At 37.5% G+C, this 22,891-nt stretch overlaps 1 protein-coding gene across 1 annotated transcript in view; it reads left to right on the top strand.

The window, feature by feature from the left end:
• The first annotated feature begins 2,009 nt into the window (after positions 1–2,009).
• TASOR2 (transcription activation suppressor family member 2) overlaps positions 2,010–22,891 on the top strand; it is a 2,454,942-nt gene continuing 2,434,060 nt past the window's right edge. The window contains exon 1 of the mRNA XM_044088824.1: positions 2,010–2,326. Coding sequence (XP_043944759.1) covers positions 2,293–2,326 — 34 coding nt within the window. The 5' untranslated portion in view covers positions 2,010–2,292. The remainder of the gene's footprint in view (positions 2,327–22,891) is intronic.

Genomic DNA, 22,891 nt, shown 5'->3' with positions numbered 1-22,891 from the left:
CTTTAACTTTTATCCAATTTACATGATGTTTGTAGTAACTCCTTACAGACATGACAATACACAGCATTCGGGGCTCAGCAACCGCAGGAGCAAATTACCGATAAAAACACAATGTCACGTAAAAGGGAACACTTTAAAGCATTCTCTCAAAGTGTGAATGGCTCAACTTTACATTGAACATTTTTCTTTTTTGGGGGGCTAAGTGTCCCTTATTTTCCTTCTTTTCTGTTTTTAATGTTATTTTCAGGACAGCCCAGCGGGATGAATGTGGGGGGAGGAACTGACAGGAGCTTTGCACGGAGGTGTTGCCTGTGACAATTGCCTCATGACTTGGGTACCGCACACAGGGCATTAACACTAAGACACTGTACAGGGGTCAGGGAGATCATTCATGTTTCCTTTCTGGTAGGGCAATTATAACGATTGGATATGCTACAGAAATAAAAATGAAGAAAGCCCACGGTTTCCACATTTGCTGCATTTATGTACTTTTCTTAGCATTTCTCGCTGAACTTTCAATGCCATCGCTCAGCTGAAATCCAGTAGCAAGACACATCCGTTAACCAGGCATGTGGACAGTTTACCCAGATAACTTTTTCATTTTTTGCTTAGAAATTTTTTAGGACGAATACTTTTTACACACATGTGGTCAATATACATGTCAAGGCTCTGGATTTCAGCTGAACGCTCGCGTTGAAAGTGTTTCCCCATAACGGAAAAGTACCATTATTTGTATATTTACATAAGAAAAAGTCAAGGGTTACAGAGAGAAATCAAAGGTAGCACAGTGGTCTGGGTGCTGGCATACAGAGAGAGAGGTTGCATGGCATTTGCTCCCATTTTGATAATTATTTGCCGAGGATGAGGTGTCAGAGCCCTGCATATTTATCAACTGTCCATATTTTTACAGAATATCCACATTTTTGCCTTATATTTTTGGTCTGTTCCGCATAAAATGTTGTTTTTCTGGCAAATGACTGAGGATTTAAGTCAGAAAATGACAGATATTTGAGTTTCACACTTCATATCCTTCAGAAAATCCATGTTATTGCAAAACCTGTTACTCTTACCAACTTTCTAAGCTTTTAAGAGCACTATTTAAAGTGTCCCTAATTTGGGTATTTGACCCCCCCCCCCATTATTTATGGCTTTGTTCAGATTTATTGCTCTACAAGGTTGAGAGTTATGGGGCCGTGGGCTTTTATTTGATAGCACACGAACGTATAAGCAAAATCAAAATTGTTTGGGGGAAGTCACCTTATAGGTTCATAGGTGTGTACTAGGTTAATGCCCCTGGAGCCTTTACAAGCCTGGCCCATAGGGTTATCCTGGCATCGTGCCACCTTAACAGAAATTTTCTAGTAGCTCCATTTAGTATCAATGATGCTTAATGTACTGTTGCAATCATACCTTTTGCTCAAGAATTCGAGACAAAGGCACATTTTAAAAATATATGCGAAGGACGGAAATGTGGGTAAACGAGGGCAGCTGAGAAGTGTGTAGCACGTATATGCATACAAATTCTAAACATTGCTGTAATTCACTTAAGATTTTAACAGAACACGTTTTTTATGAACATGCAATTTCTGAATAACAAGCAATGTGAACCTAATGTCTAACATTACTGACATACTGTAATCGTCAGTGATGTATCAAAAACATTGTATACATATAAGACGGTAAAATGTGGGTGAAAACATGAACAGTTAAAACGTACGTTATATGTGTATATGTATGAAGTCACATGGTGATCGTGAATGAAGTGCTAGAGCCCAGTAGCACAACGTACTTTCATTTAAAAATTGCATTAGCGTTGAGAAACAAATGCAAGTTTCATTTAAAAAAATATTCGAACGATGCAGCTTCGCACTGCACATTCACAAAAACGTGTTTGCTTACATACAAATATTCAAAATCAATCCAAACTTAAGTACCCTTTTGAAGTTTCGCTTTCTGTTTTTTTTTAATAGAAACTTGTTTACTTCCGTTGGTTTGAGTGAATGCCGGAAGCAGTTCTAAGAAGGTCACATTTCACTTCCACCGTTGTAGAAGAAGAAGAAGAAAAAATAGTCAGTATGTTTGAGGATTAAGTGTTTCTTGATGAAAAATGATTTGTGCAGCGGTATTTTGAATCCGGATGGGCTTGTGTCCCAACCTTCCTGGCTGTGGACAATTTCTAACACGGTCACCCTGTATTTTTGGTTGTGTGCGTAGTTGTTTCGGATTTGTAATTCACATGTCTGCGGGAGTCTGTCTGACGTGAAGGCAGTACCTTTAAGGGAGGTCCAATAAATGGAACAGACAAAACCACTCTGCGGAGTATCAGGTACTACACTGTAAAAGTAAACCACCCATCATCTGATGCTAAGAGATTCGATGGCGATACGTGTGACAGTGTTTTTGACATTATTTGCCTTAGCTATTAGATACTTCAAAAGAGACACTATTTAAGTGATCCGTAGCCCTATTTTTTCAGATTCATCGTGGTGAGGGCGATTTGCGAACTGTCATTTTTAGACAACATGATTGCATAATGTCATTGATGATAATATGCTGTTATTGAGGCTCGGAACCTTTGGTGAAAGCGTTAGTCAAATGTGTTTTAAGGGGTAATCTTAAGGTGTAAGCAAATGGAGTGCATAATATTTTGTGATATTGTATTACAATGTAATCTATTTGGATAGTTAACTCACTTTAACTTCTTTAACGCATTTAGTTTGAAACCGTGCCCTTAAATGCATAGCGCTATATTGTTTTTGCTGTGTTCGTTTCTGTATGTGTGTGTGTGTGTGTGTGTGTATATATATATATATATATATATATATATATATAATGTGTGTATATGTAATTTTTTTAGCTGTCTTGCCAACTTGATAAGCGAAACAGTTTTCCCAATTTTTCCATGGGAAAGAAGTGTCATGTTTTCCGTATGACAAGATTCGCCATCAGCTCAATTCTTTCTCTCAAATAAGGTGTTTTATTTGTTAACGATGCCCTTCCAAATAATTACGCGATTAGTTGTTAACCCAAGAAAAGCCCTGATCCCAGTATGCTTTTTCTATCTAGCCTGGTATGTGTAAGTCAGAGGAACTAAAATAAAAAAGTGACAGTTTTTGTAGGAAGCATTTGATAGCGGTCCTTGTGAGTAATTATCAGGTGCTGTTTGGGTTACCTCCTTTGTTCTTCAGCTATCTTTGTTGTTCATTATCTCTTTTAATATGTAGTTGTAAAGATAGATTATTAATAATTATGGAAGAAATTATACTGTATGGTTTGTTGTAGTATATACAAATGTATGTGTGTGTCATGAGCGATAATCCATTTTTTTAAACAAGAAAAGGTCAAATGAGAATAAATACTATAGCAGAACCGTCTTAAAGATGTATCTCCAGTACAGATGGTCATGTTACTATGGTATATCATAACCATTAGCCCAGTGCCTTGTATCTGCGTTTTGTGTTTAGCTGTGTAATACTACCTATATTCCTTATTTGCTTTTTACAGGTGCTCCATTTCTATTTTTTATTTTATTTCTTTGATTGCACAAGTTGCTTACGTTGTGAGTGAAACATCTGGTGTCGGAGTTTTATAATTCTACCTTTGTGTTTGTAACTTATCGGACTGTTAACACTGCTTAATCCTCTGTGCATCTTTGTTGTTATTGTATGCTGTAATATAATTGTCGGTTGTTTATATGTAAAGTTGTTGTATAGTTTGTCAGTTCCCATTTTTGTATAAGTGGGAATAATAAATATGAGTCCGTATGTGTAGTCTGTTAACAGTTTGTGTTTTACCATTTTGTTTATATATATATATATATATATATATATATATATATATATTTATGTATATTTCATTTGTATGGAGAATTCTTTCTGAGATTCCACTTAACCAAGGTCCTCCCATTTGAATGTTTCTGGTCAACAAATATAAATATTATGTCATCTGTTAGAAATTTTACAGTCTAATTGTGATTCTGCTTGGGTGCGGTATGTTTTCTGTCTCTGTTTCCTTTAAACCCTATGTTTTTCCTGCACATTTTGCTTTTTTGATTTGTGGTTGTCCATTTTACCAGACTCACAGAAGAGTGTGTGTTAAAAAATACCATGCCATTGACCTAACTCCTAACACAACCACCACCAGTGAATTCCTAAATCACACACTCCTTTGGCATTTCCTGCAGCTACCGTCTCACCATTTTAATTGGTCATTATAGGTTCATAAATTCATACTAGGCTATCTGCCCTAGGGCATTTATAAGCCTAGCCAGAGTGTGTTTGGCTTTCGCCACCCATTTTAAATTAATTTTGCTATGCCCTTTTTCGAGGTTAGTATACTGTGCCTCTGTCTAACAGTGACACAGAAGTGATACCCGGGGTAAACCTACGATCTCCCATCCACTCATCAAGATTCCTCTTGAAGAGAGTCAATGAGGGACTCTGCCTAACCTGGACTGGGATTTTATTCCAGAGTGAAGGGAGCTTCTGGGTTATGAATCGGTCCCTCCAGCATGTCCTATTTATTTCACTGCTGAGGTTCAAGTCTCTCGAGCGCGTAGCTTGATGGGATTTGGATTTTCTGAGGTGCAGCATGTCCATTAATTCCGGGTTGGACATGGCATTATACGTCAGGCACAGATCGCCTCTGAGCAGGCGGTATGCCACTGAGTAGAGCTGGAGTTTCTTTAACCGGGCAGCATATGGCATCTGTTTGAGCCCTATGATCCTCTTGGTGAGGTACTTTTGGGGTCTTCCAGTTGCTGCAGGTGTCTGGTAAGGTACATCCCAAAAGGGGCATTGTACTCAATTATGGGCCTGGTGAGGGATGAGTAAAGAGGCACGATGACCTCCCCTGATCTAGATGTGAATCCCTTCATGATTAAGTGGGCTATATAAAATGTTTTTCTAACCACTTTGGCTACGTGGTTGTCAAACGAGAGATTGCTATCAACTTAGGTCCCCAGGTCCCTAATTACTTCTTCTGTACTTAATGGATTACCACCTATGTGGTAATTTGTGGGCACTTTGTTTTTGCCAAAGGGGATGACTATACACTTTTTGGCGTTTAGCTTGAGGCCATGGCTCCGGCACCAGTTGTCTGTTTCTATGAGGCCCTTTTGGAGGATGCTTGTGTCGGCTGGAGAGTCGATTATGGCACCCAGTTTGCACTCATCTGCGAACTTAGTCAGCCACAGTCCTTCCATGTTGGCCTGTACCTCCGAGAAATATATACCGAACAAGAAAGGTCCCAGGACTGAGCCTTGGGGGATACCACTTGTAACTGGTTTGGAGTCTGACATGGCTCCAGCAATTCTAACCATGCAGGTTCTGTCCTTGAGCCAGTTTGCAACCCATCTAATGGGGGTTTATATTTAAGCTGGTGAGCTTATCTATAATGCCCGAGTGGGGTATTGTATCGAAGGCTTTTGCGAGGTCCAGGTAAGCTGTGTGGACCACCTTCCCCTCGTCAATGGCCTTGGTGACTGTTTCAAATAAATCAACCAGGTTTAAGAGGCAGGATCTGCCCTTAACAAAGCCAAACTGGGTAGGATCCAGTGTCTGTATGTCCCCAATATCTTTATTTATGAGGTCCATGATGATCCTTTCCATAGCTTTGCAGACCAAGCTAGTCAGGCTTATGGGGCGATAGTTTCCAGGATCCGTTGAGGCACCACCTTTGTGGAGAGGGACCACTGTTGCTGTACGCCACTCTTTGGGTACATATCCTGTAGTAAGGCTGAGATTGAACAGTAGTTTTATGTTTGGGTTTAGCTCTTCTTGGAGTTCATGTAGGGCACAGCCCGGGACACCATCTGGTCCCATTGATGCTGTGTTTTTTGCTTTGGAGAGGGCAACTCTTACCTGAGCATCTGAGATGTCAGGGGGGCAGCACTCTGCTGGGATAAATATTTGCCCTTTTGGTGGGGGGGGGGAGTTTGCGCTGAACCTGTCAGCTAGGATGTTGGCAATGTCAGTGGGTTCGGTGTATTTTTTGTCATTTTGGACTAATTCTGAGCATATCTGGGAATTCCCACCCAGGTTCCTAACATAACTAAAGAAAGCCTTGTGATTATCCTTAGTGTCCCGTGCAATTATTCTCTCGAAGCTGGCCTTAGACGATTTTATGAGTGCCCATAGTTTTTTGCTAATACTGATCAGAGATGCCTTCCCTTTTTGGGATTTTGCTCTATCATGTAGTAGCTTCCTCCTTCTATTGTATAGTTTGTTTATGGCTAGGGTCCACCAGACCGGACGTCTGCCTTTGGAGGATTGGGTCTTGGTTTTATTTGGGATTGCATGATCCATGCATTCCTGAAGGTGTTCATAGAATGCGTTTATAAAGGATTCTGCTGTCTGGGCCATATTTTTCACAGGCCTGGGGGCTTTGAAGAATTCCACCTCGGTTTTGAGGAGTGTGAAATTTGCTTTAGAGAAGTTTTTCACTGTGGTTTTCAGGGCAGGGGGTGGAGTCGGGATGTGAATATCCAGTGAGATTAGTTTATGGTTTGATCTTACCAGTGAGGGATATACTTCTGGTCTGGAGCATAGAGTCCCCATGTTGGTGATGATCAGGTCCAGTATGTTTTCCCCTCTTGTGGGAGTGGTAACAAGTTGTTCCATAGCATTTGAGTTTATAAATTCTAGGAATCTTTGGGCTAGGGTGTTGGAGCTAGAGTAATGCTCCCAGTCTATATTTGGGTAGTTGAAGTCGCCCAATATAATGGTGTTTGGAGAGACCTTCATATTTTCCAGTGTTTTCAGGAAGGCTGAGTGGGGTTCCTGGGTTTGGGAGGGTGATCTGTAGCAGGCTATAAACTGGAAGGCAGTTTTACCCACAGTTAGTTGCACATGGATAGTCTCTGATGCTTCGTGCTGTGCCACCAACCTGGAGGTGTGGGTATCTTTGACGAATATTGATACTCCCCCTCCTTTTGTAGTATGGTCCAAGTCTTGGGGCCGAAAAGCATGGTATGAGGTATAACCTGGTAGTGTTGGGATGCTCTCGGGAGCCTTGAACCAGGTTTCTGTTACTGCACAGATATCGATGTTCTCCATGCTAAGGAGAGTTTCGAAAAGCGTGCATCTTGAGGTTTAGACTTCTGGCATTGAGTAGCATTACTCTTAGTTTCTTATCCCTTGTGATACCTATGGAGGTGGGTTTGTCTTTTGAGCCTTGCCTAAAAAAGGCACTATGGGGGTAGCAAGATCCTTTGCCAATATCCGAAAGCCCAGGGGTGACAGGTGCAAGCCGTCCCTAGCGAAGCATCGTAGCTTGTCGAGCATGTCATCCCAGGCTGACAGGCATTGGATCCCCTTTGAATGACACCAATACTTAAGCCAGTTGTTGAAATTGATCATCTTGTCTTCATATTGTGACATCATTCTTGGTGAGGGTAAGATGCTACTCAAGGTCAGGGTCATACCGGCCTGGGCTACATGCTCAGAGAGCTCCTTTATGTCTCCTTTCATGTAGTCCAAGGAGGTACGTCTCAGGTCATTCACACCAGCATGGACAATGACTGAGTCATATTTGTACTTGCCTTGGAGTGACCTGAGTGCTTGTGTTATGTGGCGGATCCTAGCGCCCGACAGGCAGCTCACCGTGACCTTCTCCTTGTTCAGCCTGGTGAGCGGGACGTCAGTGTGCCTGACGATAGTCACCTATTACAAGTGTATCGGGTGTGTTGTTTAGCCTTAAGTTGTTAAAAGCAGATTATTAAAAACGTTGGGTGCATTTTCTTTTTATATTGTTTTTGGCTGGTTTCAGGAACTTGATATGGCTGTGCAGTGGTTTTAATAGCATTATTTTCTACACATTTGTAGTAACTGAAATTACTAATGTAATCAAGGACTTCTCCCTTTTTCATGAGATCATTTTAATTAGTATTTGTGTGTGTGTCAGGATTGGGTAGATTGTGCTTGTATTTTTTTTTTGGGGGGGGGGTGGAGATTATTTGTTTCGGTGTGTTTTTCAAATTTATTTTTGTAATAGAACAGAAAAAGGTATCTTTGTGTGTACAGCCCTATGTAGAGTGCTGGACAGTGATATGTTTTGTGTACAAAAATGGTAGCAGGGGAATACAGTTCTGTTGTTTTCATGTTTATTTTTTTGTTAATCTTAAAGGTTTGTGCTGCATAGTTTGTCTTGAATGCATACATCCGTTGTCCCACATATGCATGTAAAGATAATAATGATGATATTTGCTCCTTCATTTTGTTTGGTAGTTTTTAAGGTTTTGTGTTGCATAGTTTGTCTTGAATGCATACATCTGTTGTCCCACATATGCATGTAAAGATAATAATGATGATATTTGCTCCTTCATTTTGTTTGGTAGTTTTTAGAGTGTGACATTTTTTTATCTTAACAAATGTATCCTGGTTGACATTGTTCGTATGGGTTTACGTTGCTACAAATTCCCTAATGGGATAGAGAAGAATGGATATGTGTTTAACATTTTCTGTCAGATTTATAATGATGCTAGTGTTAAGGTATTAAAGTCTTGGTTGAATTCAGTCAGCAAACACTGGAAAATGTAAGTGTTCAGATTAGAGCACTAAATAGCATCATTCAAAACCATCCAAGTTTTAATACTGTACAATATTTATGGGATGGCATTGAAGCTAAAATGTCTAGGCATGTTTTCACCCTTATTTAGCAGAAAAAGAAGTTGTTTAGGGATTTTAAACAGTGCGAAAAAAACTGAGTATGTGTTGGCATTCAATCTAAAAACAAAAGTGACTCTAAGCAGTCCGGTAGTGCGGATTAGTAATGTGATTCAACAGTTCTCCATTACTAATGAGTCTAATATTATTGGTAATGATGTTTATTTTTCTCTTAATAATTTTCCACCTTTAAATGCACAAACTAGTAATGACATCTTATTGAACATTTCCGAAGGTGGTGTGAATATTTTGACTGTTAATTCAGGAGGAACAACAAATATGGAGGTCAATCAGATCCCCATCATCACCTCACAGAGAAAACAGAAGGGGTGACCAGCTCTACTATAGGCCATGGAAGAGGCAGAGGACGAGTTCAGGGGAGGCATACATTGCCATTTAAATATTCTATTTTTAACGGAACTTGAATCCACTGAAGCTACTTTTTCTGCGCTTAGAAAGCGGTTTACTTTAATCACTTCACAAAGACGTAATGAATGGATGTGAGAGGAATGAAGTCGGATAAAAGGACGGGGATAGTTACAATGGAATGAGAATTATATGTACAAAAATGGAAGAATTAACTTTAAAACATTGTTCTTTTTTTATCAGTGTTAAAGATGTGTATGTAAGTTTAAGGACATTGATTGCTGTTTATTAGATATGTTGGGGAAGGAAATAGAAGTTTACAAGAATATAACTACATGGTGATGGAATATGCAAGTATAAGAAAACTTTTCCGTTTTCCAAAAACGCATAAAAATGAAGCAAATCCACATTTTGGACATATAACGTCATCTAAACGAACTAAAACCAAATATATTTCCCAGTACCTTGATGATGTGCAGAATCCAATTGTCCAGAAATCAACATTTTGTCTGAAAGATTCTTGTGCTTTTTTTTTTTTTTTTTTTGAATGAATTATGCCAATATAAAGTGACAGATGATCACTTGTTAGTCATATTGGACTTGGAATCCCTTTATACGATCATCCCACATTTGCAGGGTATGGAGTTAGTAAGAAATTGTATTAGAATATGTACCTTTATGGACAATAACAATATTAATACTATTTGCAGTTTATTGGAAATTGTCCTTGAGAATAATTTTTTTCAGTTTCAATTATGTTATTTACCATCAGGATAGGAGCATAGTGATGGGAGCAAAGATGGCTCTCGCCTTTGCCAATTTGGTTCTTAGTGCATGGGAAGTAGAAACCTTAATTCATTTGCAAGGTTTTGATAAAGTTAAATTATATAGGCATTTTATAGATGATATATTTTTTGTTTGGCAGGGATCTGAAGGGGTCAACTTTCTAGCAGGGTTGAGGTCTAGTATCAACTTCTGTCTGGTGGTGGTTTGACTGTACAATTTCTTGATGTTGAAGTTAAGTTGAATGAAACGGAATGGGTATTTAGTTCAAAGATTTATAGAAAGAAAACTTTCAGGAATAATTATCTTGATTTTTTTTAATCAACATCCAGGTTTTATAAAGCAAAATGTCATTAAAAATCAACATATTAGATTAAGTAGCATAGTTAACGATGATGGTGTTTTTTGGCAAGAATGTTTGTTTCTCTAAGATTTATCTTTAGAGAGAGACTATCCTGAAAAATTGATAAGTCAGAGTAGATGCACAAAGTATCAACCTATTTTAAAGTATTTTTTTTTTAAACAAAGAGAAAGCCATGTCTGACGATCAAAGTATTAGATTTCCCTTGCCAATCTCCCTAGATAGGAAAAGCATATAGTAAGTCATTAAAAGGAACTGGAATGTAATACAGGGTTGGGTTCTGGACCTTTTTTTGTTTTTAAAAAGACATGTACGTTAAAACAATTTCTTTTGAAGGGGACAAAAAAGTATGATGCTTCAGTTGAATAGTATTATAGGTGTGCATAAGTGGAGTCACTGCAATTGTTGTAAATATATTTATGTTGGTAAGGAAATTAAATGCTGGTTGCCAAAATTTGGTAGTTAAAGTAACTTTTTTTAATTGTAGCTGCAGAAATGTAGTTATTTAAATGTGTGTGGAAGCTGTTGACTGTATTACGTAATTAAATTACAGGACACTTGCCAGAGCATATAAAGGAACACTGTTTAGCTATTAAAAATAAATGTCTAAAAATGCCTTTAAGCACAGTCTTAATTGTTTCAAATTTTCAGATTTTGAGTTTCTTGTGTTAGAAAACGTCTGATCTTTACTGGAGATGTGAACTCTCTATTAGAAGTTAAAGAACTAAAGTGGCAATTTTTTCTTAATACTGATTTATTTCCTGATATCAATGACAACCTGAATATCAGGTGTGTTCTTAGATGGAATAGGTAGGAAATTATATGATTCTTGTAATTGTAAAATGATTGGTAGTTTTATCTAATATAAAGTGCTTCTTGACATTTGTAATTTATGTTTCTGATAAAGTTCTATGATTAAATTTGAGAGTGAAAGTGCTAATTTTCTGGAGTTTCAGCTTATTTTTCCATCATTCGAGAAGTTTTTTTAGTTTAATAGTTTGTTCTTCTTAAGACAGTTCCTGTGTTCTCTCTGTCTTTCTCTCTCTCTATCTAAAAGAAATAAATATGTATGCATATATATGCATGCATACATACACACACACACACACATGTATCTGTAGATACATATGCCTGTGTACATATTTGTATGTAAATATATGTATATAGACACAAGCATATATATATATATATATATATATATATATATATATATATATATATACTTGTGTGTCTATATAAATATATGTGTGTATATACATATATATATATTATGTGTGTGTGTGTGTATATATATATATATATATATATATATCTATATATAATGTGTGTATATACATACAGTGGATATAAAAAGTTTACACAACCCTGTTAAAATGCCAGGCTTTTGTGATGTAAAAAATCGGACTACAATAAATGATTTCAAAATTTTTCCTATTCCCTCCCGCCCCCACTACTTCTACATTTATAGTAATCACAGTCACACCCACAGCTCACTCTCACATCACCTTCACCAATCACAGCTCCTCAAGTCATATCACATTATACCACACCAACTTGCTCCACACAAAATACTCCGAATCACTCTCATTCCCACTAGGCATTTTTTACATCACCCACACTACTTCCCCATCCACTAATAGTGCAACCCTATAACTCCTATTCAGACCCCCCACCTAGAAACAACTTAAACTTTATAACCGTCCCTATGACACAACTAAGTCTAGTCTGTCTTCTCATAATTCTTTACAACACCGCAAGTTATCACTCTAGCAATATCCCTAAACTTAGTAGCAGAACGCTACATTATGCAGTCTTGTGTATAGACACCACACATTATAATAATATCTGCCCACAGTTATTCAAGAACTACATAACGGGCCAATTCAGAACTAAAACATATGCTCTCGTTCCTACTCCAAAAAAACACAGTACTTTCTCACACTCCTCACCAAACTCCAACATCTGTATAACCATTTTAACTCCAGGCTCACCATAAGTTGGGATATCCACCCCTACCCAGGCCCAAATCCATCCTGTCCAACACAAATGTCAGAACATAACACCCCCACTTTCTTCATCCCTGGGCAAATGAACAACAGCAGAAAAACCAACCATCTTTTAATGCTAAATATTAATATTAGAAGTATCAAAAATAAAATACCTGAACTTCAGGCCACAATAGCACACTACTCTACAGACATAGTTGCTTTAACAGAAACCTGGCTAAATAAAAACATAGCTAACTCAGAAGTTTTCCCTACCGGCTACAGTATCATTAGACAAGACAGACCACTTCGTAAAGGAGGTGGAACTGCCTTACTGTACAAGTCCAACTTAACTGTCCATCAGTTACCAAACTCCTACCCCTCCCCCAGTAATTGGGGCATACTTATCTCACAACTTCAACTTCACCCTAAAAAGGTCATCACCACAATTGTGATCTATATTCCACCTGGTAATACAGCTGCTGGCCTTGAAGACTTCTTATCCTGGTGTTCTTCCACATACTCACAAGAAACCCTTATTCTGGGGGACTTCAACCTAGATTGGTTCACCTGTATATCAGAACTACCAAGTAATCTAATAAATCTCCATGGCTACCAGCAGCTAGTCCAAATTCCAACTAGATGTGATAAAAAAATCTAAAAGGGAATCCATCCTTGACTGGGTCCTAACTAACAACCCCACATTGTACCCTCATACAGGCAGTCTCCCAGACACCTTAAGTGACCACAACATAATATACTTGATACATAGTAGAACAAGCATATGCAAAACTACTAACTAGATATCCACTAGAAACCCCAAAAAATTCCCTCCTGAGGTCCTCAACACTTTACTCTGTAACTGTGACTGGACCCCCTAAAAACCCTCCCACTTGACCAAGCTGTAGCATATTTCAACAAAACATTTCTACAACACCTTGACACTGTCGCTGCATTGCGCAAAATCAAGGTTAGAACCTCTAGAAACCCCTGGCTCAGTAAAGAAACCAAACAAATCCTCAAGTTCAGAGACACTGCCTGGCTTTACTATCAAAAAAACAAAGAAACACAAAGCCTAACTAAGTACCAAGAACTGCGCAACCGTGCAAAAAAATGCATTAGGCTGGACAAAAAATCCTACTACACAACATTACAAACTAAATACCAACACAACCCGCAAAAATTTTGGAAAAATGTAAACCAGCTACTGAAATCCACCCCTGAGACTAAAGTTCCCATCGAAACACAATTCAACTCCCACTTTGTGAATTAATTTCTATCCTTAGTATCACAAGACAGTTCCTTCCTCACTATTCCCCCCAACACAAATAACACTAATACAAGCTTTACCCTCAAAGCAGTTTCCACTACTTTATCAAAAGCATGCTCTCCAAACTAAAAACCTCATCAACAGCAGCCGACCTACTCCCCAGCTATTTCTTGAAACTCACCGCAGATGCTATTGCTATCCCAGTTTCCACTCTCATAAACAGATCAATTGTTGAAAACTATGTGCCCAAACTCTGGAAAATATCCTATGTTACACCCATACATAAAAGCTGGACCTCCACTGAACTTAATAACTACAGACCCATTGCTTTACTCTCCCCCCTGGCCAAAATCCTAGAAAAATGCATCTATACCAAGATGTTAAACTATCTCCTAGACAGCAACATCCTGTCACCTACTCAGCATGGTTTCAGACCTGCCCATAGTACCACTACAACCCTCCTCTACTTCACAGACACAGTAAACCATCTCAAAAATGAAGGCCTACAAGTGTTAACTCTTTCTTTTTAATATGTCCAAAGCATTTGACACAGTCTCACACCAAATTCTGCTAAACAAACTAAACCAATATCATCTATCAAATTCCACTCTTACCTGCCAAAGCTACTTAACTGACAGGTACCAAGCTGTGAAATTGGAAAATTCTGTCTCCTCAGCTGCCCATAACTATAGGAGTCCCACAGGGTTCTATCTTAGGACCACTACTATTCACAGTCTTCACAAATGACCACCATACCTCCACACAGCATGCATCTATAATTCTGTATGCAGATGATACTACCTTAATCTGTGCTACACAAAACATTCCCACCCTCCTGCAAATAACTCAGCTTGCATTCTCTGACGTTGAAAACTACCTTACCAAAGCCCAACTTATCCTCAATCCAAAGAAAACTCAGCTTATGATTATAACCAGTTCTAACAAAAACACTAACAGTCAATTCACTATCTACTCCACAAATGCTACTCCAAATGCTCCAGTGGCACAGGCTAAGCTATTGGGAATAACCATAGACTCCCACCTAAAATTTGATAGTTATCTCAACTTAACTATTAAAAAAGTACATGCCAAACTGGGTCACTCTACCATATCAAACCATTTCTTACCAACAACACAAGATCAGCCATTGCTCGCTCCCAACTTCTATCCACCCTACTCTATGCATCTCCCATTCTGACTAATCTCAACAAAACTGAACTAAGCAAAATGGAAGCCTGCTATAACAGAATTGCCCGCTTTGCTGCAAATTGCTCATATAGAACTCATCACTGCACTGCTTTGAGACAGCTCCACTGGCTTGAACTGCTCAACCTCCTAACCTACAATCAGCTCTGCCTTTGTTATTCTGTCTATTCCCTCCCCAATAAGTGTCCTGCCCTCAAAAGCCTAGTACAACATCACTCGGCCAAAAGGCCTCTTAGATCATTAAGCAAACTACTACTAGAAGTCACCAACAGCTACAGTAGCTTTGGAGATGCACTATATAGTAGTTCAGTGGCTAGAAAATGGAACTCTGTCCCTACGAGCATTCAAAACACATCATCCAAAGCCTCCTTTAAAGACCATATCAGGCAACATCTCAAGCAAAGTTGGCAGTGCCATGATTGCTCCCCAGGCTAGTGAAAGCGGATAACATATACATACTAAATCTAGAGTACTTGATAATAGTTTTCAATCTTACTCACAAACACTGGCTAATCTACAATGTATGTACTGTACCTGTGTACTAATGTATGTATTCTACCTATGTTCCAAATTTCAGCTGTACACCACAAATCTATTAATTACCTTTATTTTTAAAATTAATATTTTTTTATTTGTTCTCTCCACTGTAACTGTTTATGTGCCGCATACCACTGTAAAAACATCTCTCGTAATTTGTGTGTATACTGATCACGTCTAAATAACTAAATGTGTCTGTAATTTTTCTTGGTGGAGCTTTTCTCCCCGGGCCTCTGCTGAAAAAGGGCCTTTTTGGCTCAGGCAACCCCAGTTAACAAATGTAAAATAAAATAAATAAATAAATGTAAATGCATGTATGTATATATATATATATATATGTATATATGTATAATATATATATATATATGTATAATATATATATATATATATATATATATATATATATAATATATATAAATATGTATAATATATATATATATGTATGTATGATATATACATATGTATAATATATATATGTATGTATGATATATATACATAGGTATAATATATATATGTATTTATGATGTATATACATATATATAATATATATATATTTATGTGTATAATATATACATATGTATAATATATATATATATATATATATATATATGTATATATAATATATGTAAACATGTATAATATATACATATGTATAATATATATATACACACACACACACATAAAAGATGTTTTAAAGTAAAGATAAAAGAGAAGGAAGATTGCAAATAAAAAAACAGCTGTATGTAGAGTAGAATTTTGCATAGTTTAGATACCCACAAAATGTGTACAAATAAAGGTATAACTGAGATAAAAAAATAAGTAGCATAAAGGGGGTGTGAAATAATGTTGGGTTATAGTTAATACACAAAACATCCACAGTTAGAAAAAAAAAAACAGGTGAGGTTGTTAAGAAAAAAGAATTTGTAGGATTTTTAGTCTGGGGCAGAGCAAGAGCAGAGCCATTTAGTGGCAGGGTGGGTTTTTAATGTTTGTTTAAATTTAGTTAATGTAGTGCTAGATGCGAAGTTACTGGGTTCCAAATCTTAACAATATAATGAGAGTAGGTGGACTCTCCAGCATGATTGTGTGCTGTTGAGATATGTATGAGGGGCTTATTGTTTGACAGGAACATTCTGCCAATGGAATAGAGCTCTAGCAAGTCATGTAATGGAGTTTTTACAGAGTCGTAGAAGATTTAGCCATGTTAAGCTGAGATAAGTGTAGGAGATGGGGAAGTTCTAACCAGTGTAGTTTCCTTAGGGCAGAGCAGTGGTGTGATCTCATTGTAGAGTTTGCATATCTAACTATTTTATTGTAGCAGGCATCTAGTTTTACCAGCTCAGTTTTCCTGAGGATAATCAATACAGATGATACATATAAAAGAGTTGAGGTCAAATGAGTTTTTGCAATAGCTATATTTGTGAGATATTGCCTGTTCTATATAGTGTACCTAGTGTTTTGTGTACTTTCTTATTTGATTGAGAGATATGAATGTCAAATGTCATATTCGTGTCAATTTCACCCCCCTAGTAGTTTGGTATGTAGGGCGGGAGTGATGATAGTGTTATTTCTGGATACTATCTGAAAAGATTCTGTGTTTATAGTACCTTTGTTATGATGGAATAGCATGAGCTTTGTCTTGTTGGGGTTTAATAATATAGCAGTAACCCACGCCTGGGTGTGGGTAATGCGGGATTTACCCACGGTTGGCGTGGTTTGGTCCCGAGGGCGAAGCCCGGGGGACCAAACCAAGACAACCGTGGGTAAATCCCGCATTACCCACGCCCAGAAGTGGGTTATTGCTATTATACTATGACATTATTTAAGAAAAGAAATAAGTACTTTTCTTAAATAATGGCATTGTATAATGCCTCTTCGCTGCCCTTCCGCAGCTGTCTGGTATCCGCGGCAGTTCTGATGTACTGCGCATGCCTATGCAGTACAGCAGAGCTGTGGCCAAAAGCAACGGAGAAAGCAAGATCTCCATTGCTTTTTACTTTGCTATGTTAAATGGGTTTAACATAGCGAGACAGCTTTAAAATAAGCAACGGAGATGTCCGTTGCTTATTTTAAAGCTGTCTCGCTATGTTAAACCCATTTAACATAGCGAGACAGGTTAAAAAAAAAGCAACGGAGAAAGCAATATCTCCGTTGCTTTTTACACACTGTGTCGCTATGTTAAAGGAGTTTAACATAGCGAGACAGCTTTATAATAAGCAACGGAGATCTCCATTGCTTTTTTTAAACCTGTGTCGCTATGTTAAACTCTTTTAACATAGCAAGACAGTGTTTTAAAAGAGACTTATACTATTGGAAAAAGTCCGGGCGACCGGACCTTTTTCCATTAGTATAAGTCGATTTACAACATGCACGCTGGCCAATCAGCGTGCATGTTTTGAAATATTAATGGGGGGTCATGGTATAATAAGCAGGAATTTGTTAGCCAGGACTCTTATTTTGAGGAAGGATGATTGAGTGAGTACCTGCAGTTCAGGAAGGGTACTGGCAGCACACAGTACTGTAGAGTCATCAGCATATTAAATAATTGTGGCAGAGGAGGCCATAGTACAGAGCTTGTTAGTAAATATGGAGAAAAGCAGGGGGCCAAGAATAGATCCTTGGGGGGACTCCTAGGGTGACTAGTAGTAAAGGAGATACTGCTTGCTGTCTTCCAGTTAAGTAGCTCTGAAACCATGTAAGTGTAGAGTGTGATAGAGCTACATCAGAGTGTGCATGCAGAAGTTTGTTGTGTTTCACCATACCAATAGGTTTAGATAAGTCTAAAAAAGCGGGGGATACATACTTGTCATTATTTCTGTGGTTGTTAACTGTGTTTGTAAATGACAAAAATGCAGTGGTGGTATTGTGGTGTGGTCGGAAGCCATGTTGAGTGCTGGATAACAACTTATTAGAATTTAAGTGATCCATGAGTTGCTTATGAATAATTTTTTCAAGTATTTTTGATGGAGGCGATAGACTTGTAATAGGGCAATAGTTAGACGCTTTTGTAGAATTTCCACCCTTGTGGATTAGGGTGCTGTGTGAAATCTTCCAAATGGTAGGAACGTATTGTTCTAATATAGATCTGTTTATTACAGTGGAGACAAGGTATGCAATTACTTCAGCATATACTGTGATGAATTCAGGTGGTAAGTGATCTGCAGCTAGAGAAGTGGGTTGTAGTTTTCTAAGAAGTTCTCTAATAGTATGTAGCGATGCTGGTTGAAGAGAGAAGCTGTGCTTGTTTTGATGGGGTGTAGTTGTTTGTGATGTAATAGGGCTGTGGCTGTTAGAGTTGTAGAATAGTTTCCGTGAAATGGGTGTTAAACTGTGTTGCTTTACAGTCAGAGCTATTTTTTGTAGTGGGAGGGGTTGTACCAGCTTTACCAGGTTGTAGTATGTTGTTAATACCCACCCAAAATTTTTGTGGGTTATTGTGGTGTTTAGTTTCTATACGAGAGTAATAATTTTATCCTGTTTTATTTGTTTTTTTCCTTTGTTTCTTAGTTCAAAATAAAATTGCCTAGTAACTTGTGATTTCGTTTTTTGCCAGTGTAGCCATGCTTTATCTCTTGCTTTTAGTAGATACCTGGAGTCATTGCTTAACTATGGGGTAAACTTTGATTTAACTCTAATAGTCCTGGGAGGGGCATGCTCTTCTAGGACAGATAGAAAGGTGCTAGTGAAGTAATTAGTGGCCTCATCTAGAGGTAATACTGTAAGAGGGGACCAGTTGCAGTGTCTAAAGGAAAAGATCAAGGTTCGTGGCTTATCTGCCAATGTAGTGTCAATTTAGTAGGGTACTGCCGTAGTCTTAGTAGGTAAGTTGGGAGATGGTCACTAAGGCTGTCTGGGAGACAGCTTGAGTGAGGAGAGCAGTCCGGTCTGTTATTAAGTATCCAGTATAGAATGGAGCATTTAGTTGATGTTTTGTGTATTCTGGTGGGTTTTTGTATGAGCTGGGTAAACCCATAAAAGTTTACATATTTAGTGGGATTTAGGCCATTGCAGTTAGACAATTCAGTGTTGAGATCTCCTAATATAATTGTTTCTTGGGGTAGTTTATGAGAAATGTAATCTAGGATACTTTCTAGGATAGATATATTATCCCCTGGGGGAATATATATGCAAATTATATTAATATGTTCTTTAGAATTTATGGTAAATTTGCAACATAGTATTTTAGCTTTACTGAAGCTTAGTGTGGTTAGATCTACAGCTGTTAAAGATAGATCTGTTTTGTAGAATATAGCTATGCCTCCACCTTTTTTCAGCAATCTATCCTGACCAATAATGCTTTAACCAGGGGGGAGAATGTCATTTTTTGTGATTTGAAATTTCTACCAGGTTTCAGTAACCACTAATATGTCAGGTGTATTTAGACTAATAGTAGCAAGCAGGTCATGGATTTTATTGGTAATGTTTCTAATATTCAAATGCAAGAAGAGTATATCACCTTTACATCGTTGGGGAATAATTGTTAGTGGAGTGTGGTCCATGGTAATGTTTATGTCTGAGTTTAGATTAGTGATAGGTCCTGGGTTTGGGTGTATATCACCACTTAGTGTTAGTTTGTTGAATATATGTATGGTGTGGTCTTTGTGATAGTAGGATAGGTAGATAAACACCAAAAAATAGCTGTATGTGAAAGGCAGAAAGTATGTAGCCAAACTTTATCAAAAGTAGACGTTAATAAAGAGAAAATACACCCTGCCATGTGGAAACCCTGTGCAATGAGGTAACCTCGGTAAAACAAATGGAAGTAATAGAAGTGGTATGCTTCGGTTTAAGAACCAGTGCACAAGATGACTAGGAAGTGAACCATGCTAGGAAGTATTAAAAAACATTTATCTCTTTCAAAATACAGTGTATAACACTAATAACGCAGCCACTTTAGTACACTTTTTAAATTCACAGTGTCATTAAGTCCATGGTAAGATTCTGCATCTAGAATCAGTTGCCAAATCAATTCACGATATTCAAAAAAACTGTCCACATCTCCAATAAAAGTTGAAATCTGTTCTAATATGAAAAATTGTCTTCTACAAAGTAGGAATTTACTCTCTGTGGCACCAGAGCACAGTTGCACTAAATTATTGATTCACAGTACCGATGTTATCATGGTATTTCATGGTGGGTTTTTATGCATTCTGCATTTCACTAACTACCTTTGACCATGACGTAGAGTTTTTGATACTATGTTTTTACTACATATGATATTTTACAAATTGCATTTATCTCCTGAGATACTGCATTTTGCTGCTACAGTTTTTAAGAGTTGGGCATATTCTGTTTGTGGAACCCGAATACAAGTCACTCATTCATGGTTTCTTAGGGCTGACGATGTCGAGCTTTCTTACTGTGAACTGCAATTTCATGGAGACTTTACTAAACTGTATCTAAAACACAGCATATTGCAAACAGTGTTTTTGTATGGCGATGTACAGTTTTTGATACTGCTGTTTACTGTAGACTGCATTTTACAGCTACATTTTTCTGCAGTCATTGCTGAAGGTTTCCCTGTATGACACCTGTTTGTGGTTATGCCAGTTTCAGTAATTCACTGCTTTTCTTTACTAAAGATATCAAAGTTTTATGGAAATGCAATTTCATACAGAGTTTTCTATATTGCTATAAAAACTGTCATTATAACAGTACATAATCAAAACCTTAAATGAAACAATACACATGTTGTCATTGAGCATATATTCAAAATTAAAACTATTCTACCTAAAACATTCAGAGTGATTCAAACATTCAGAGTGATTCAGTTTTTTAGTGTCAATGTTCAGGGATAAAGTATGTATATTTATTGTTTTATATTGTGTTATCTGGCAGCAGGTAGAAAATGAAGTTGTTTCCCTTTAAATGGTTAAGTGAAGGGCTCACCCTTGACTGTTGCCGTATTTAAAGAGTGCAACTGCAGCATTTGAATTTTTAAGGTCTGAGGAAGCAGTATGTGAAAGCGCTAACCTGTTGGATTTATGTGAATAAAAAATCTTTGCTTTTATACACTCTTTGAGTACTCTGGATAATTCAAGTGAGCCTGGTTGCCTCATACGTGGTGCTGTTGTTGGACTTAGTATTTTGTTCATTTTCTATGGTGAGGCGTTAACTCTGTTGGGAGTACTTTGTTGTTGTTTGATTTATATATTTTGCTATTCGTTTACTGACTTTATTGTGTTACTTTCAATCACATATTTGCTACTTTGTCACTACATTATCATTCATAAAACTGCTAGGGGAGGGACTACGATGTTACAAAGCCGATGAGTCATGTTATTTTGATTGGTTAATTTTGTTTCTTGATTACATGGTACTGGTGCTTTTTCATTGGTTTACTACTTTTTTTTATTGGCTACTGTACTATTATTTAATACAGGCAGTGTTGTTTGATTATCGTTTTTCTGACGAAGTTCCACTGCACTGAATAAAGGAACGAAAGCGCTCATTTACTGGCTCACTGACTTGTTTTTGTGTTTTGGTGGAATGTTTCTCCTGTTTTTATATTTGTTTTTTAATTTCTTTAAACAGTTTTGTTTTAATAAATGTGTGTGTGTGTGTGTGTGTGTGTGTGTGTGTGTGTGTGTGTGTGTGTGTGTGTGTGTGTGTATATATATATATATATATATATATATATATATATGTATATTCATCAATATTTGTGTGAGTAGATATATGTATGTACATATTTGTGTGTGTGCAATATGTATATATGCACATATGTCTGCATATATGTGTACATATCAATATGTAAAAAAATACATGCTAAAAATATTTAATTAAATGATGGATTTTATCTAAAAATATTTTTTTACGTTGAAATGGTTCAAAAACTGTCGTGTGAATGTCATCACAAAATAAATATCTATAAATATTCAAGTTGTTTTTTCACAAAGAAAAGCAACAATTCTTTCTCACTAGGAATATTTTGTAGTGTACCTCCCTTAGTTTTGTTGGGACATATTTTCATAGTTTCCCATTAGCTACTGCTTGTGGTACTCATGGATGGTATCAAGTATCTTTCCAAATGCAGTTATTTTGTCATAGCTGTTTTGCCTTGTGATCTCATTGAAATAAGATGGCCATTTCTACTCTTGTGCCCTTCATAGCTCTCCTTTTTTATGTAGATCAGTGTCCTCCTACTGCATTGGCATTTGCTCCAGTCAAGGGATTGAAGAAAGTTTGAGTGGTTGACAGTTTTATGGGTATAGTTCATGCCATCAGTGTTAGAAATACCACAGTATGCTGCCCACTCCTCTGTGATAATGATACTGCCATGCAGCACCCGTGCTCTAATAATTGGCAGCAGAGTATTGGCTTCTCTGTATGCCACAAAGGTAATGCATCCATACTTTGTCAGTCATATATGCCCAGGACCCACCAATCACTCACTGCAATATTGATCCCTCTGTTGTACTTGGCACTCTCACCAGTAGACTTTAAATTAGCTTGTACACTTTTGCCAGATCCTATGGCATCTTCCATGTGCAGATGCCCTGTATAAACTGCTACCAGTCTTCCATAAATTGGGGGCTCAGGTGCAATAAAATGACTGGCTCGGAGGTGTACAGCATGCCCATTGAAAGATAAATTGTATCACTTGTTAGTAGGATATGACAGTTATTTCAAAATAGGTGCCATTGTAAACCTCGGCATTGGTGTCGCATGCTTTTTAAAGCATTGCCAAGGTTCTCCTTTACATTTTGCTCATAGATGC

This window comes from Protopterus annectens, chromosome 11.part0 (assembly GCF_019279795.1).
Source record: "Protopterus annectens isolate FY-2018-M chromosome 11.part0, PAN1.0, whole genome shotgun sequence".
Lineage (NCBI taxonomy): Eukaryota > Metazoa > Chordata > Ceratodontiformes > Protopteridae > Protopterus > Protopterus annectens.
This window is presented reverse-complemented; position numbering and strand designations above follow the sequence as displayed.